The sequence below is a fragment of the Pantherophis guttatus genome, chromosome 5 (assembly GCF_059756535.1).
Source record: "Pantherophis guttatus breed Tessera chromosome 5, ASM5975653v1, whole genome shotgun sequence".
NCBI lineage: Eukaryota > Metazoa > Chordata > Lepidosauria > Squamata > Colubridae > Pantherophis > Pantherophis guttatus.
The window spans coordinates 23,674,832-23,693,592 of NC_142067.1; the positions used below are offsets into that span (position 1 = coordinate 23,674,832).

The 18,761-nt window shown below is 39.7% G+C and overlaps 1 protein-coding gene across 2 annotated transcripts in view; it reads left to right on the forward strand.

Annotated features, from left to right (window-relative positions):
* Positions 1–261: 261 nt before the first annotated feature.
* Positions 262–18,761, forward strand: part of WASF3 (WASP family member 3) — a 33,754-nt gene continuing 15,254 nt past the window's right edge. The window contains exons 1-3 of one of the 2 annotated variants that reach the window (XM_034410660.3): positions 262–738; positions 16,604–16,746; positions 17,379–17,513. In XM_034410660.3, coding sequence (XP_034266551.1) covers positions 16,614–16,746; positions 17,379–17,513 — 268 coding nt within the window. In that variant the 5' untranslated portion in view covers positions 262–738; positions 16,604–16,613. The remainder of the gene's footprint in view (positions 739–16,603; positions 16,747–17,378; positions 17,514–18,761) is intronic. The other variant, XM_034410643.3, reaches the window with a different exon arrangement.

The window sequence follows — 18,761 nt, forward strand, 5'->3', positions numbered from 1 at the left end:
ATTCTTCCCACGAATTAACAGATCTTCGCACTATTTTACGAAAGACATTCGTCTGCCCCCCCCACGACCCCCCCCAAGAAGCGGATCCTTCCAGCCTTTCAAAGTCCCGCTTGATTCCTCTCAAAAACTCAAATGCTTTCAACAAAACAGTTCGCTTTTGTGAGAGCCCTGGCATTGTTCTGTTCTGTTCTGTTCTGTTTTGTTCTGGAGGAGGGGCAAACTTCAAACCCGTAATTAAAACAGCTAGCAAGGAGATGAGGAGTGGAGGAATCTGGCTCGGGATCACCAAACCCACCCTGCCTTTGTATAATTCTTCTTCTTCCTTAAATCCTCCAAGGAAAGATCTTCTCGCTGGTTCCTTTACCTCTAGAAGCCAATCAGTTCTGAGGGTCGGACAGAGAGAGAGAGAGAGAGAGAGAGATCCTAATCTCCACCCAAGCTACTCCGGCCGTAGCATTATTATTATTGATGATGATGTTGATGATTTTTTAATTTGCGCCCGCCTCCTTTTGGGCGGGGCTAAATTCTAGTACACTCGGGAGCGCGAGAGATGGGAAGGGTGGGGGGGGTGGCGGGAGAGAGGAAGGGATTGCCTGGCTGGCTGGCGAGCCCAGCCGAGCGGCTTTCTACTACCCTAATCCTCGCCAAGGACAGGCTGGCTGCAAGCGCGGCTAGCGGTCGCGCGCCATCGTGCATGCGCGCGCTGGACCGACCCAAGCAGATGGAATGTGGCGCGAGGTAAGTCCGGGGGGTCGACGGTGTGGGGGAGGGGAGGGGGGAGAGAGAGAGAGAGGGAGAGAGAAAGAAAGAGAAGGAGGGGGGGGAGAAAAAAAAGAAAGAAAGCCCCGAAACCCATTTTGGGAACACAAATCCCCAGTCCTCTTCGCTAAAAACAGCGTTATTCCCGAGAGAGAGAGACAGGGGGGGGGGGGAAGTGTGAGGTAAGGGGCTCTTAATTCGAAGCGGCGAGTTTCTATGCCCCCCCCCTCGTCTCTCCCCCCCTCCCTCCCGTAATCTCCTTTCTGTGAGTTTGGAATTGCGGAGAGTTGAGGCAGACGTGCGCGCGCGCGTATGCGTGTGGATGTCCTGTTATTTGGCCCCCTCCCTCTCAGAAGGGAAGCGACGGGGAGGTGGGGGGGGGGAGATAGTCCTCGGTTCCCTGTATTCCACCACCGCCCCCCCCCCGCCTCCCAGCCCTTCGCGAATTGAAACCCGGAGGGGAAAAAAAAAATCAAAAGCGCTGGTGGGAGCCCCCTTCTTGCCGGGCGCAGAGTGAGGCGCCGGCGTCATCGATCTTTTTTCCTGCCGATCTTTTGATCCGCTTCGGCAAAAGGGCGCGTCGCAACTCGTGGAAAAGAGAGTTGTGTTGTGACTCTCCGCGCTTTTCAGACAAAAAGTGCGGCGATGGGACGGGAGGGAGGGAGGGAAGGAGGGAGAGGGGGCGACGAGACGGCGAGAGACTCCGCCCCCGCGGCCAAAGTGGCCTCGGCTTTCCCATGCATTGAAGACTAACCGCCCCCCCCCCGAGGGCTTTACGTGACCCGGTATGCGGGCTGCCTCCCAGTTCTGCAACTAGGTTCCCGAGGGAGGAATTTGCATTTTCTTTATGCAGTCCCAAACCCCATCCTGGAGCTCTTTGCTACAAAACGTTTGCGTTAAAACCGGGCAAATACTCTCAGCTAAACTTCTCCAGCTTTTGTAAATCTCTAATACAGGAAGGAGGTTTGTCAATACGTTTGAGGCGCTAAAAAGCATTGCCAGCATTTGACTGGGTAGGATTAAAGTTTCAAGGGAAAGTTAAATTGCATCGGGGAAAAGTTTGAGCCTCAATTCTCGAAACTGGTTTTCTCTTCTCTATCTACCCTAAGCGGTAAACAAAAGTACACAGATTTTGGATTTTTTTATTTCTCTTTAGGGTAGCTCCTTGTAATGCTTATTTAATGGATGAGGTGATGGTATCTTTAGTAGGTAGGTTTAACTTGTGTATTGGAATGGGAAAAGTAGCTGCCCGGTGCTAAAATAAATGATAGTAGGTGTAAATTTCATTTTAAAATGTTAAAGACATAAATTAGGAATGGCTACTGATGAAAAGTTAAAGCACCGTGGGGAAAAGAATATTCATACAACAATAATCATTCCTAAATTGCCTAGTAATAGATATTTTACTTTAACAGAACTCTAGTTATTCCAGAACAAGGTTGTGCATGGTACAGTGTCAGCACTTTATTTCTACAGTTATTACTGAAAACGGAATGTTTTATTTTGATTAAACTTTCTGGTTTAATTTAGACATGCCTAATAAAAATTAGGAAACCTTAACCATAAGTTGTGGTATAGTGTCAGAATTGATAAACTCTGTTTTGTATAAGTTGGCAGGTCACAACTGGAAAGCATAAAGTTGTTTGTAACTCCTTGTTTGTGGAAATCGATTTCAGGTGATGGCCAGATTAACAAGTCAGAATAATAATTACTGTTTTTCATCCAAAGAATTGTAGAAAAGTAGAGAAATATAGAGAGAAAGCCATGAATGCAATTGCTGAGCGGCTAGAAAATGAAAACAAATTGTTTTCACCTTAGTTTCGATTCTGAGCAATGAGTCGCTCAACACAAAGTTATGATATTTGAAGTGAGCTATTATCTTGCCTGTTGTTCAGCACTGAATCACTAGAATTTCATCACTTATTTCTACTGGCTGCCTCACAGATGTCACTATTCTAGGGAGAGACACACAAACTCACTCATTCACATACACACACACCTTTAATGTTGTTCCTGGAATCTATTGGAGCCACTCTCCAGGTTAGTCGCAGCCCCGAGTGCTCGTGCTCCTACCATCGCTGGGGACCACTTTAGCTTTTACTTTCCACATCATCTGTAGTTCCTCCTTCAGGCCCTGGTACTTCTCCAGCTTCTCATATTCCCTCTTTCTGATGTTGCTGTCATTTGGTATCACTACATCTAGGCATTGCTAAAAGACAGTGTGCGTGTATGTTACATTATAAGTGTATGTCTACCTGTCTCTATGTGTACACACATACACACACTTAAAGTAGCTGCCTGTTTCTACAGTTAAAATACAACTAATGGCATAAATACACCTTTGAGACTTTGAGCAGTCACAGTGTAGATTGTCCATGTCTTCTGTAGTTAGAATTTTGATGACATACTTTTCAATTAACATATAATAAAAACTGCAGAATGGATACGCTTGCTGATTAGAATCAGAAGCATAAATCATACTTGAAAATGACATGAATAGCTGACCTCACAGAATGATGGATAATGCAGTTCATTAGTGCTATAGATAGATGAGTACATTTTCCAAGGCACTATTACAGATATGTCAACAATATCTCTAGCAGCTTTGTTATAGGGAAATTTTTCAACAAATTGTATTGTGATTTGAAAGAAAAATAGATTCAAGTTTGGTAATGAGCATATCAGGAAGGTTCAAGACATCCAGGAAGTATTACATAGTATTCTCACCTGAATATGATAGAGATTCTTTCTTCTACAATAGACAGACAAGGTATTAATATTTTATTTAACTCATAAACAGTTATTAATTTAATAGTTAAATTTACATACCGGTAGTTAAACTATGAAAATCCAGAGCTTTAAAAGAAAATCTGCCTTTTTTTCACATGGTATTAGAATAATATTTATTTATCACATTTATAGACCATCAATCCCTAAGGTTTCTTAGTGGTTTATATGGTTAAAAAAAACAATATACAGAAAAAGTATAGAACTAAAAGGTCAAACCAAAGAAAACAGAATAAAATTAATAAAACCAAATTTAATAGATCAACCTTTTCTTCACCTCTTTAAATACCTTTTGTGGTCACAGACCTTAACCACGCTTTAACTCAAGATTTAAATTAATTTAAACTCAAGATTTAAATTGTAACATTTCTTCAAGCCTTCGCGGACTTCCTGCGGCTCCCCCAGGGTTTACTGACCACAGGTTGAGAACTATTGCTCTGGATAACTAAAACCCAAGCTATGTACATCTTAAATTTCACCCAGAAGCCTATTGGTAACTAGTGTATGTCCCTCAACATTGGTGTAACATGCTTTAAGCAGTACCTTCAAAGGCAACTGTATGTAGTAGAGGATGTTGCAATATTCTAAGTGGATGATGACAAAGGCATGAGGCACTGTAGGAAAGTTTTCCCACCCCAGATAAGGGCCCATTTTTTTCCCAATCAGACCCCTCTGGAACAGCCTTCATCTGCTGTTTAGTAAGACTTGAGAATCCAGGAGTTGTGGAGCTCCTGCTTCAAGCATAGTTCCATTCTATCTAGAGATAATACTGGAGCAGGCAGCAACTCTTCTCTTACTAGCATAGGTAGTCTTCGAATTTGACACCCCTGGCTTACAGAGATGAGCCATTGAGGGGGATGATTTTGTCACGGGCCCAAGTTGCCTCATGATAGCAGCAGCAAGCTAAGCCTTCAATATATGCACCCACCTATTTGTCAGCAAACTCCCCATATTATATCAAACCTAAACTAGCCAATGTGAGCCAACTAGCTCACACAGCAGCTTTATGTGTTCTATCTAATCCAAAATACCAAGAATTTGTAATTTCATATTATTCAAAGCATTTTGTTTTTATATTTAGCTGAAGTGGGGTACTAGGTTGGGTAAAACCATGAAGATGTTTTGTGAAAAAAATGTTCATTTTGTGCATGTGTGTTTGTATATTGTTGATATCAGATAAATGAAGTCACACAAGTGCTTTCTCTTCATTTGGAGGAAGCTTCTTTTCAGAGCTACTTGGGTTAGTGTTTGGTCTCTTACATAACTAATTTGAAAGTACTTGGACAAATTGTTCACATTGCTGAATAGCCTTTGTGCATATTTGGCTACACATTAGCTTCACAATTTCTCTTAATCATGGGATGCATACAGATAAGCCTTTTCAGTATTGCTTTCGGTATGTGTTTGGTTATCTGTTCTGTTAATAGGAATCACACATATCCCAAGTCCGTTATCAATAGAAGAAAAGGGAACCCAAAGCAAATGTCTATGGAGATTCTTAGTCATCCAGATCATGATTGTCCCAAAGGTGCTTTTTCAAGAGGCAACTTCGCTTTCTTAAGAAAAAGCATCTTTGTGAATCCAAAGTAACTTATTTAATTTTCATAAATTGCCTTCATATTGAACTTAGTCACAGAAATATACTACTTTAGTTCTAAAAACATCCTTCTTTAACTCTGGTGTTTTTTCATCATAAAAGAATGAGACCTTTATTGTACATTTATAGTCTGCTGACACAAATGTTCTGAATCTTCCTCAGTCACAATTTATAAGCTATTTTAACTTTTGACACTTTAATGCATTTTGTTATTCCCAAATTGACACATTTTAATTCTGCATTATTGATTGTACAGGGTAGTGGTAATTACAGAAGTGAGGCACTTATGAGGAATATGTTGTATAACATAGTTGTTAACTATTGTTGGTTTCTGCTTAATTGTTTCTATTTATGTATGTATGTATGTATGTATGTATGTATGTATGTAATTTATATGCCGCCCTTCTCCCGTAGGACTCAGGGAGGCTTACAAAAACAACAGAGAATTACATAAACAGTTAAGATCAATTTAAAATTAATTAATTAATTCTTTAGTATTAGGAAGCATTGTATTCACAAAAAAGGCTTATTTGTTTATTAAATTTGTTTTTCACCCATCTTGCCACATGATCCTGGCTTAAAGAAAAAGTAGAAGAGAAACAAATTAAAAATTCAAAAATCCTGTGCAATGCTCAACTCCCCAAACTTGTTAATTTGATTTATTAGTCTCAGCTGAAAACAATCCTAAAGACTGTATTTGACAAACTCTCTCTGTGTGTGTATGTGTGTGTACTACACCTGGTAAATTCATACACATGCATGCCCACACCCTCCAAAGGGTAACAGAATGACAAAAATGAATGTGCATTAATTGAATTCATGATTAAAATTAATTATAAATCTACCATTAATAAAAATAAGTTATTCATTTACATATATCAAACACTGTCACAAGTGCAAACCACATTGACACACAAAAGCATAATCACACATTCTCCTTTCTAGCATGAATATGAAGATGGTTGCATGAGGAAGGAAAGAGAAAGGCTGGGGAAAAACTGGATCCAAATGAGATATAGGCAATAGCACTTAAACTTACTGTATATACCACTTTACAGCACTTTCTGAGCATTTTACAATGTCACCATATTACTCCCAAGTCCCAACAATCTGGATCCTCATTTTACTGACCTCAGAAAGATGGAAGGCTGAATCAAACATGAGCCCGTCAGGATTGAACTTCAGACATGGGCAGAGTTAGCCTGCAATACTTCATTCTAACCACTGTGCTACTTTAGGTAACTGGACAAGAATGGAAAAGGGCATATTCTAATTCCAAAACAATGGATAACTTTTCCCAGTAGTCTGATCCTTGAGGGGGAGACGGAAGGCCAAGCTCTGGAGTATACCACTTTATGGAGTCCTTGGTGCCATCTGAACTTGGTTGTTTGCTTGTAGACTAGGTAACATCTTCTGTGCTAAAAGGGAGTAGAGTTTGCTCTTTGTTTATATATAGTGGTTTGCCCTGTCATTGCTGATGGGGATGTTTTCTCTTTTGTAGTTCCTTGATTAGTCTATCATTTACTACCTGATTGTTTGAGTTGGTAGTTCCGTGATTCCAGTATTTATTTCTTGAGTCCTTTTTTGATGTTAATCCTGGTGTTAAAGTATATACCACTTTACAGTGTCCAAAGGCTTATCTCCCCATAACACCGGAAAGAAGTTGAACCACTATAGCAATGGTCCCCAACCTTTTGGCTCCATGGATCAACGGTGGCGGGAAGAAAGGATGATTTCACCTGTGTGCCCGCTGCTCGCACAAATGGAACTTCGCATGCTTGCCCACTGCTTGCGTGGCCCAGTTCCCAATGGGCTGCAGTCCAGTAGTGGCCAATGGACCTTCAATACTTAATTCTTTTTGGTAGCTATTAGGAAACCATGATTGATGATACCGAATGCCACTGAGAAAGTGTGTGCCATTCCTGATCAGTTACCATCACAGGTCATCCACATGTGAATGATACAATTTCTATTCCATACACCAATCCTGATTGGAAGAGATCCAAATAATCTGTCTCAGGAAAGAAAGTCTGTGGTTAAAGCCCAATCACATTTTCAACAACCCTGCCTAAAAATGGTTTGATAATTGTCTGACACAGTTAAGTATGATTCTTTCCTACTGATAAAAAATTAGGATATACAGCCACTTACAAGCTCTTTTGGTGTCAGTAAAGAGACTCACCAGTTTGCCAGGTCATAGAAAGGCAGTAAGAAAATGAGCAAGAATGATTGTTGAGGATATATGTCAGGAAATATGTCAGTTAATGGAATTCATGTAACCTGAACCTTTTACTTCTTAATAAATTAATAAATTCTTGCCAGTGAAATTCTGGAAGAACCATAGTTGGAAAAAGAATTACAGACATGTGGGGTATGTCTTCTCTATAAGCTTGCTACTTAACTTTCAGTAAACCAGAATATGCCTTGTTTCTCCTGGGAGCTGGCAATATTGATTCTGTATCAGGATTTGCAGATTCAGTGCATTAGCAGTTAGGTTATCTTTATTTCACTTGATTGTGGTTATCTCTGCCTCCAAGTCCCATTATATTCTCCAGTGAAGCCATCTTCTGTAAAAAAAAAAAAATGCAGTCATGTGGCAAAGTGATTGTCTGTGTGTGAGTTCACTAAACTTTGTGGTTTGACCATCAGATGATGACCAGAGGCAAAGTTAAGACTGGCAGAAGTTATATGGCCAAAACTGCTGCATAAACCAGTGATATATATTGTTTTCATCAACTGGTATTTAGGAGTATATTATATTAAAGATCAAACCTCCTTATAGCGAAGGTTAGCAGCTTGGACTCTCAGACTCTTATTCTACCTATAATGAAATAATTCCCACTATTTCTAAAATAAATAAATATTAAAATACAGCAGCCAGATACTTAGCAGTAACTTTTCCGATTACATTTTTATCCAATGAATTTGATCAATAAAATTAAATAAATGCATTAGCAACTGTCGTTAAATTTCAAATTTAAAAAGAACAATCATATTTCAGGAATACTAAAAGTTTTAAGATTCCTCAGAAATCTGGACTGATAAATACTATGCCCACTGGAAAAATTTCAGTCTAGGTCAGGGGTCCCCATCTCCTGGACTACAGCCCTTTCAGAACCAAGCTACGGAAGCAGGTAAGCGTGTGTGCACAGCTCCATTTGCAGGAGCAGCGGGCACTCGCACAGTTTGTGAAGCTGCATTTGTGCCCGTCGCTTGCACAAATGAAGCTGTGTGCGCACCTGCTGCTTGCAAGGAACCATTTCCGCCCCTTCCCCACCCACCCACAAAGCTAGAAAGGTTGGGGACTGCTGGTCTAGATCAGGTTCAGAATCAGAATCAGGTGGGTTCTACTTACCTTAGTGTTGTGGCCCGCCAGCGGCCTGTGCGGATCATGGCTGATCCCGATGATGAGGAGGCTGGTGTGGGGTCGCACCAGCAGCCTGCGCAGCCGGCGCTCGCGTCAGACAGCAAGAGTCTGAAGAGGATGTGGTGCCAGAGGCAGAGACTCAGCCTGGGCCTTCAGAACCTCCAGAGGCTCCTTCAAGTGGAGAGAGCGAAGTGGAGGAGCCTCTCCTCAATGCTCAAGCACACATGGCTGCCAAAAGGCAGGAGTGGCTACTCAGGAGGAGGAGGTCTCCTCGAGAATAAGGTTTGAGGATAATTGGCCACTTGTGTGTCACAATCCTTGGGAATCCGGAGCTGGGACAGACACTTTACTACCGGTTCGCAACAGGCCGCGCACGAAGCATGTGCAGAAGCGTTCTGATGACGTCGGGGTCGGTGGGTGGAGCCTCCCGCCAGTTTTACTACCAGTTTTACTACCAGTTCTATAGAACTGGTGCAAACTGAGGGCAACTCACCAGGTCTAGATGTATACTGCATGAGTCAAAAAGAGGGCTGTGAAAATATTTACAGACCCCTCACCTCCTGGACATAAATGGTTTCAACTCCTACCCTCAAAATGACGCTATAGAATACTGCACACCAGAACAAGTTTTGAAAAACAAACAGTTTTTTTTTTTATTTGATTTATATGCTGCACTTCTCCGGAGACTCAGGGTGGCTTACAATGCATTAAGCAATAGCCTTCATACTTTTGTATATTTATAAAAAGTCAGCTTATTGCCCCCACAAACTGGGTCCTCAATTTACCTACCTTAGAAAGGATGGAAGGCTGAGTCAACCTTGAGCCTGATGAGATTCGAATTTACAGTAATTGCAGACAGCTGGTGTTAATCACAATGCTTTTTTTAGTCTGCTGAGCTACCAGGCCCCCAAACACCATCTCTCTGCTAAACAAATAATTCCCTCAACACTGTCAAACTATTCACTAAGTCTGCATTACTAGTACTATTAGTCTTCTCATTGTTCCTATCACCCATCCCCTCCCACTTATGACTGCATGACTGTAACTTGTTGCCTGCATCCTTATGATTTCTATTGATTGTTTCCTAGTATGATTTGATTGCTTATTTGTACCCTATGACTATCATTAAGTGTTGTACCTTATGATTCTTAACAAATGTATCTTGTCTTTTTATGTACACTGAGAGCATATGCAACAAAGACAAATTCCTTGTGTGTCCAATTACACTTGGCCAATAAAGAGACACTTTGTAATATTTTGTATGAAATTTAATATTTCAGTTGGAACCAGGAATGTTTACAATTAAGGCCTGAGAGATTTTAATTAATGGTATAAATTAATCCTAGTGTTCTTCAAGACAGTTTTATTGCTTTATGGTGGAAATCTTTAAAATAGGATATTAATTGCTGGGGATTTTTATCCAATAACTTTGTTTAGGATACAGGCAACATGTTTTTTGAACAAAGAAGAGGTCCGCTGAAAGTCAGAAGCCTCAGCTTGGCCCTAATATTGAAGTTTCTTACTGGAAGAGAATTTTTTTTTATTATTGTTGTTATTATTACAATTTATTTTTTGCCCATCTCATTTCAAAGCGACTCTGGGTGGCTTACAACATAAAAACATTAAAATCATCAAATATAAATAAATACACACCCAATAAAGGAGAATATTCGTAGCTCGGGGTTGAAATGAGGGGTCCTTGCAGATGTTTTATCAACATCTAGCACTGATGATATTACCTAATTTGGTAAATGAAGTGTCTGCAAGGAAACAACCAAGCTCAGAGAGCACCAAGGACCCCTCACCACCCAATAAAACCACAATATAAACAGAACAAAATCATTGACCCAAGATGGAGAAAGAGCAGGAATCCAGATACTATTCTATCCAATCCCATTTGGAGAGCTTTAGCTTGGCTTGATATCATGCCCCCATTCAGGTTCTGAAAAATTCCCCACCTCAAATAATGCCATCCCTATAGGGATGCAGTTGAGGTCATTGGCATGATCTCTTGTATTGCTCCTTTCTATGGAGAAATCTGGATTATTCACATGGCTTCAATTCAAACAAAGGTCCAGAGAACATGAAAAAGCTGCTCGTACTTTTTTTTCGGTCTCGTATAAATGACAGACTTGCTACTTCTGTTATCCTTCAAAAGTGCATGTTTTCGATGCCCGCTCTTATGTACCATGTGAATGGGTGATAGGTAGTTTGTTGCTTGCTTGTTTTTAACTGTAGTGTTGTTCTTTCTCTTGCATCTCTGTAATGTTTTAATGTGCTGGGTTGTTTTTTTCTCCCCCATTAACTACAATAAAAGTAGAGAGTCAGATATCATCAAATTTCTCTATTCTGATATGAAATATCATGCAACTTGAGTCCCCACCCCCTTTTTAAATAAACATTGTGCAATGTTTATGGAGATCAGGGGTGAAATGTAAAATTTGTTACTACCAGTTCTGTGGGCGTGGCTTGGGGGTAATGTGACTGGGTGGGTGTGGCCAACTTTTTTTTTTTTAAACTTTTTAAAGCATTTTTTCTGCAAATGCAAAAAAATGCTTTGAAAAGCCTCTGCCGATCAGGAACACAGCTGGGATCGTCAGAGCCTTTTCAAAGCATTTTTTTAACCACCTCTTCCCCGGAGAAAAAACTGCTTTAAAAGTCTCTCTGATGATCCCAGCTGAGTTGCCTGATCGTTTTAAAAAATGCTTTGAAAAAGTCTCTCTGACGATCAGGCAACTCAGCTGGGATCGTCAGAGACTTTTAAAGCATTTTTTTTTTCCGGGGAAGAGGTGGTTAAAAAAATGCTTTGAAAAGGCTCTGACGATCCCAGCTGTGTTGTCTGATAGTCAGAACCTTTTCAAAGCATTTTTTAAACCACCTCTTCCCCGGAAGAAGTTGCAGAAAAAAAATGCTTTGAAAAGCCTCTAAGATCCCAGCTGAGCCCCGCGATCATCAGAAGCTTTTTTTAACTTTTAAAAGCATTTTTTCGGTGGAAGAAGTTGTAGAAAAAATGCTTTTAAAAGTAAAAAAAAAGAGAAGCCTCTGATGATCGTGCGGCTCAGCTGGGCATGGTGGGGGGGGGGCGCAGGGATTTTTGCTACCGGTTCTCGGAACCACCCGCGACCATCGCTACCGGATCGGGCGAACCTGTCCTATCGGGGAGCATTTCACCCATGACCTGGATGATTAAGAATCTCCATCAGGCATTTCACCCCTGATGGAGATTCTTAATCATCCAGGTCATGGGTGTCCCAAAGGTACTTTTTCCAAAACGCAATTTGGGATTTTTTCTTTTGATAACATTTTGCTTCTCATCCAGGAAGCTTGTTCAGTTCAAACTGAATTACAAAACAATTATGTAATAGTGCTTGCTACCTAATATGCTTATCTGCAAGGCAGGGGCGGGTTTCAAAAACCCGGCGCTACTGGTTTGCTCGTGGGTGTGCGCGTGATGCTTCTGCATGTGCAGAAGTGTCTGGGCGGGTGGGCGGAGCCTCCCACCGCCACTACCGGTTCGCCCAATCTGGGGCCCCCATTGCTGCAAGGCTGTGACAGATTTACATAGAATATCAGCTAGGTTATGAGAAGGAAAGCTAAAATCTTCTTAATCATTGTTGTGAAAGGACAATATACTTTTCTAGTCTCTCACCTAATGGCTAACTCCTATCTATAGGAGCAATAAAATTATAACAATTGAAAGACAATCATACAAGCATTAACAGATTAACAGAGTTGGAAGGGACCTTACAGCTCATCTAGTCCAACCCCCTGCCCAAGCAGGAGATCCTACATCTGCATCTACCTAGGATCGAACTCATGACCTTCTGATTGTGAGGCAAGAGCTCTACCTCTAGGCCACCGCAGATCATGGGAGACCTGCATCAGCATGCTTCATTTTTGCTCACTTTGTGACCTGGCTGTTCCAACAGAATGACCACACTGGCATCCAGAGCTTGGATTATACCCGGTTTTGTGTGGGGGTGCAAGGACCAAGTCCTTGATCACAGTCCTAACTATCTTCCCATATACCCAAATTTCTGGCCTTGGGAGAATTGAATTCAGAATATCAGTTGTGATGACTGCACTTTTTTTTTTAACAGAACTCTTGGAATTATGAATTGGAGCAATGTTTTCCACTCATTTCCAAATGTTTTTAGAATGCTTTTAGAATTATTAGCAGGGGAAATGCCTGTTTTCAAAGGAGCTGATTACTTTGATTTTGGAGCATTATGTCATCAGGCACTACTTCGGATAGGAAGGAGACATACTGATAGCAGTCATTCATACAGGAAGCAGCAGGGAGCATCCTCTCAAGAGTTTGTAATTGCGCTACATTTTCATTACTCATTATGGTACAAACTATTACAGTTATGCTAATGACTAAGAAGTAGCAGAATTACTTGCCATATTATCAGTCCCTGGTGCGTAAGAAGTAATTTTGCTGCAAGGTCAATGCTGTGATTTATTTTTTCCCCATCAGGTGGATAGTATTTTGAGGTATCACTCATAAGGATCTCAACATTGAAAGCCAACACTTGAAATCTTAAAAAGCAGAGGGGAATGATACACAAAGAACAAATATAATCAGCAAAACCTTGCTACATTTGGCAATTAAGATAATGCATAAAATCCCTAAGGGAAAAAATCTTGTTAGTTAAGGAATTAAGAGAGAGATAGAAATTTGCTTTGGATATAGCTGAGTATCTGGGTACTTTAAATAAGTGTATGAAGATAAGCCAGTATTTGGGCTAATAAATTCTAACTTCACATTTATTTATTTATTTATTTATTTGTTTGTTTGTTTGATTGATTTATATACCGCCCTACTCCCGAAGGACTCAGGACGGTGAACAGCCAATAATAAAATACATATATACAAAATTTAAAAAGCAGAGATAAAATTGAATTAATGGTTAATAAGTATTCACTATAGATGCCTCTTACTTTTGTTTCTGGTGCTCAGTGTTGTGCTGAAAGGAGAGATTTTGTGAGAACAGCAGCTAGAAATCCTTAGCTGAACAGTATACAGGTAATCCTTGACTTACTACAACCATTCATTTGAAGTTAGAATGGCACTGAAAAAAGTGACTTATGGCAGTTTTTCACACTTACAACCTTTGCAGTATGCCCATGGTCATATGATCAAAATTTGGATGCTTGGAAACTGGTTCATATTTATTTGAGCAGTTGCAGAGTCCTGGGGTCATGTGATGACCTTTTGCAACCTCTGATAAGCCAAGTCAGTGGGGAAACCAAATTCATTTTAACTGTGTTACTAACAAGAAGTAATGTTGTAAAATGTGGCAAAACTCATTTACTTAGCAACTGAAATTTTGGACTCAATTGTAGTCATAATCCGTGGACTAACTATATTCTCCATGGTGCTTAAAAGCAGGAAATTAAGTCATAAATTAAGGATTACCTGTAATATGTCAGGAGACAATTTATTTAGTTAGTTAGTTAGTTAGTTTGTCAAACATGTAAAAGATAACAGGTATAAGTATAAGCATAGATATGAACATAATAAATGGGTATGAATAAATGGAGACAGTAGGACAGGGACGGTAGGCACGCTGGTACGCTTATGTACACCCCTTAGAGACCTCTAAGGAATGGGGTGAGGTCAACAGTAGACAGTTAAAGTTATGGGGGTTTGGAGATGTAACAGCAGAGTCAGGTAGTGCATTCCAGACACTGAAGTCATATTTTCTGCAATCGAGTTTACCTTGAGTGATTTACCTTGAGTTTGTGTCTATTATTTGCTTGTGTATTATTGTGGTTGAAGCTGAATTAGTCATTGACAGGTAGGACGTTGTAGCAGATAATTTTGTGTACTATGCTTAGGTCAGACCGTAGGCGGCGTAGTTCTAGGTTGTCCAAGCCCAAAATTTCAAGCCTGGTGGCATAAGGTATTCTGTTGTGAGTAGAGGAGTGGAGCACTCTTCTCGTGAAATACCTCTGAACCCGCTCAATTGTATTAATCTCCGATATGCAGTGCGAATTCCAGGCAGACTCTAGCAAAGATTTGTTACTGGAGAACTTATCAGAATTATTTTTTAATTGTGGAAACGTTCTGGAATAGTCATTTACTACTACATTCCAAAGATTGTGGTCACTACTGAACTGAAATTAGAGTAGAATAATATAAAAGTATAGTATAGTTTGTATACATGTATGTATGTTATTTCTGGTACTGATTTCTGTAGCTAAGAATCAAAACATGACAATTACTACTACATATGCTTCCTTTTTGCTTCATCCCCTCCCTTCCTCCAGGCTCATTTTGAAACAAAGGTATTTGTATGTAAAAATCCTGTGAGACGTAAAAATGCCACATAGGAATTTTCTGTTGGTGAGGTGTAGGGATGATAAAATACCTTGGAGACATTAACTTAGGAACAGAGGTATTACAACCCCTTTCCCTCTTACCCTCTTTGTTCAAAATTTCCAAGTGATTGCGCTCATGGGAGCTGTTTCTTGAAGAATTTCAAGGTTAACATCTGACTTGTAGCATCCAAATCAAAACCAATGATAACATGAAGATGTTTTATCTTAGAGGGGATTATGTATATTGAACCTATAATTATGCAACCATTTATATTAGCATTATATTTATATCAGAAAATCCAAAGTTAAGAATCTTGTGATAAACATGCTGAGATTAAGTTTTGCTTGCTACAAAACAAAAAGTTTCTAAATGATGCAGAAATTTGTGGAAACACAATAAGAGCTAAATGTTTCTGAGAACATAAACTTATACTGTAGGACTAGAAGGAACCTTAGAGAACTTCTAGCCCAAAATTCTGCCCAGGACAGGAATAGTCAGAGCAGCCCAAATGATTGTCCGGCCTTTATTTGAAACCTCCAGTAATGGTAATTCATGTTTCCAAGAAAGAGGTTGGCTGTTCCATTGCTTAGGAGCTCACAGTATCAGAAATTCCTCCTTCCTTCAAATTTAGAGCTCTCTCTAAAGCTTCCACGATTGGTTCTTGTTCTGCTTTCAGTCACCATGGAGAATAAATCTACAGGTAGTCCTTGGTTAATGATCACTTGTTCAGAGGCTGAAGTTACAGGGGCTGAATGAGTGATGGTTATGACCAATACTCAAAGTTCTGACCATCCCAGAACTTTTGGTGATCATGATTTGGGTGCTTGGCAACTGGTTCACACTGATGACAGTTGCATCATCCTGGAGTCACATGATCGTCATTTGAACCTTTCCTGCTGGCTTCCCATAAGGAAAATTAATGGGGAAGCAGGCAGGGAAGTTTGCAAGTAGCTCCTGTTAAGTCATTCCCATTCCCTTTGCTTTTTTTCATGAGGAGCCCGGCTGCCAAGTACAAGATCCTAAGGAGTCATTTCCTGTTCAGCACCAAATGTCATCCGCTTCTTGTCTTCTTGCTATTTACATTTTTTTCTTAATACAGATGTTGGAAAATTAGAAGCAGATTGGGCCCTAGTTTTCTAAACCCCTTAAATTGTTTGTTCACAATGTGACCTGATCTAAAATGTCGAGCCAGAGATACGTTAGGAAGTTTTTGATGAACAGATTTATTCAGCTCTCTTTTAAGGGTTTCCAATAAAAATGTTTTGTTCCAGGATATAATATTGACTTGCAAATTCACAAATGATCAAAGAAAGAATACAGTTATCTCCTCTTCAATAATATATAGAAAGCTACATAGCAAATTTGATAAGATTTGTTTAATTAAATATACCTATAGGTTTTCCTGCCATGCAGTGCACAGTATTAAAAGTACACTTGAATACAATAAATCATAACAGTGGTGATGAATCTGCCAGCAATATTTGGGATCTCAAGTGATAAACCAGAATAGGAATATTTTTAGGAGATGTCTGAACTAGAGCAAGGTCACTGTGATTATTTGGAGAGAGAAGGCATTCCAATAAATGGGTGCCACAACAACAACAACAACAACAACAACAAATGATTTTCCTGGATAATCTTCCTGAGGTAATTAACCAAAACATTCTCTGTGAGACATGGGCCCATTTCTCCCTTTGCACTATACTAACTCTTGCTTTTATATTGAAGGAGGATGAAAATAATGTTTTGTTCTTTCTTTTTACAGACATTGAAACATGCCATTAATCAAAAGAAACATTGAACCTCGGCACCTATGCCAAGGAGCTTTACCTGAAGGAATTACTAGCGAATTGGAATGTGTAACCAATAGTACTCTTGCTGCTATCATACGTCAGCTAAGCAGCTTAAGTAAGTTCCCTGAGTTGTTTTTAATGCTATTCTTTATTTTTTCTTCCTATTTTATATGGAAAATTGAAGAACATGAGGCATCTTTCAGGTTTATCTTGAATTTTGGGAGGGGAGCACACCAAGCACATGTGCTGTGAAAGGAACAAAGGAAGTGAGGTGGATTCTAATCTGCCTAAACTTCATGTATTGGGGTACCGTACCCTATAATTCCATATTTTAAATTTCTAGTTTTTATAGATGAAGTTAGGAACACCAGGAAAAATATAAGGATTTTTGCTTGGGTATATCTATTCTGGCTTTATAGCTGTTTGCTTCTTCATGTCATTCTGGGGACTTTTAGCTGTCTTGGCCATTCAGAGAGGTTATAAATTACTATGTTATTTTGGAAGTTCAACTGTATTTTTAAGCAGTAGTCATTAGTCAAGTTGAAGGATAATTGATTATTAGAATTGCTTACAAAAAGCCATCAGGATTACAGTAAAAACATCTTGAAGAATTCTGATAACATTCTTAAAAAATGTCAGAATGCCACAGGGTCATGTAAACTAGCATTATAAAATATTTGTCAGTAAATAATAAATAAAAACATTTATTTCTAAGCTGGGGAACATGATCCTATCTTTTCTCTATAGGCAAACATGCTGAAGACATATTTGGTGAGTTGTTTAACGAAGCCAACAACTTTTACATCAGGGCAAATTCTCTTCAAGATAGGATTGACCGTCTGTCTGTCAAGGTTACTCAACTGGATTCAACTGTGGAAGAAGGTAGGCAGTTTCATGCAAGTATTATGTCAAAAGTGATATTGGCAAAAAGACATAGTTATCTATACAGTGGGAACATAGTGGCTCAGTGGCTAAGATGCTGAGCTTGTCAATCAGAAAGGTCGGCAGTTCAGCTGTTTGAATCCCTAGCACCGTGTAATGGAGTGAGCTCCCATTACTTGCCCCAGCTTCTGCCAACCTAGCAGTTCAAAAGCATGTAAAAATGCAAGTAGAAAAATAGGGACCAGCTTGGTGGGAAGATAACAGCGTTCTGTGTGCCTTCGGCATTTGGTCATGTCAAAATCAGTGGGGCCAATAAAATTATTATATTGCCTTTTTTTTTCTTTTCTTTTGTTTTTACAAGAATTGTCAAAGAGAAAGAAAAAGATAATAATGATAGGAATATACCAGGGGTGAAATGCTCCCGGTTCGGACTAGATCGCCCAATCCGGTAGCCCGATCCGGTAGCGGAAGCGGGTGGTTCGGAGAACCAGTAGCAAAAATCCCTGCCCCCCCCCATTGCCCAGCTGAGCCGCGCAATCATCAGAGGCTTTTTTTATTTTTAAAAGCATTTTTTCTACAACCTCTTTGGCTGAAAAAATGCTTTTAAAATTAAAAAAAAAAGCCTCTGATGATCGTGCGGCTCAGCTGGGATCATCAGAGGCTTTTAAAAGCATTTTTTCTACAACCTCTTTGGCCGAAGAGGTTATAGAAAAAATGTTTTTAAAAGGAAAAAAAGCCTCTGCCGATCAGGCAAGTCAGCTGGGATCGTCAGAGGCTTTAAAAAGAAAAAGAAAGCCTCTGCCGATCAGGCAAGTCAGCTGGGATCGTCAGAGGCTTTAAAAACATTTTTTTTACAATCTCTTCAGCTGAAGAGGTTGTAGAAAAAATGGTTTTAAAAGTAAAAAAAAAAAGTTGGCCACGCCCACTCAGTCATATTACCCCCCCCCCCAAGCCACGCCCATAGAACTAGTAGTACAAATTTTACATTTCACCACTGGAATATACATATAAAAAAATATGGAATGTAAACAATGTAAGCAATAAATAAAGAATGATAAACCACAGATCTGAATAACTTTGTATTTTAGTCTTAATTAGAACAGATTGTATTTGTTCACAATCTTGTCTCAGATGTGCAACACACAATTCATGTTGTACATACAAAATGAGATGTAGTCATTCCTTTATTTGCTTTTGTTCAGTCATTTCATTTGCATATTGTAAGCTACTCTCAGTCTCTTATGTGGC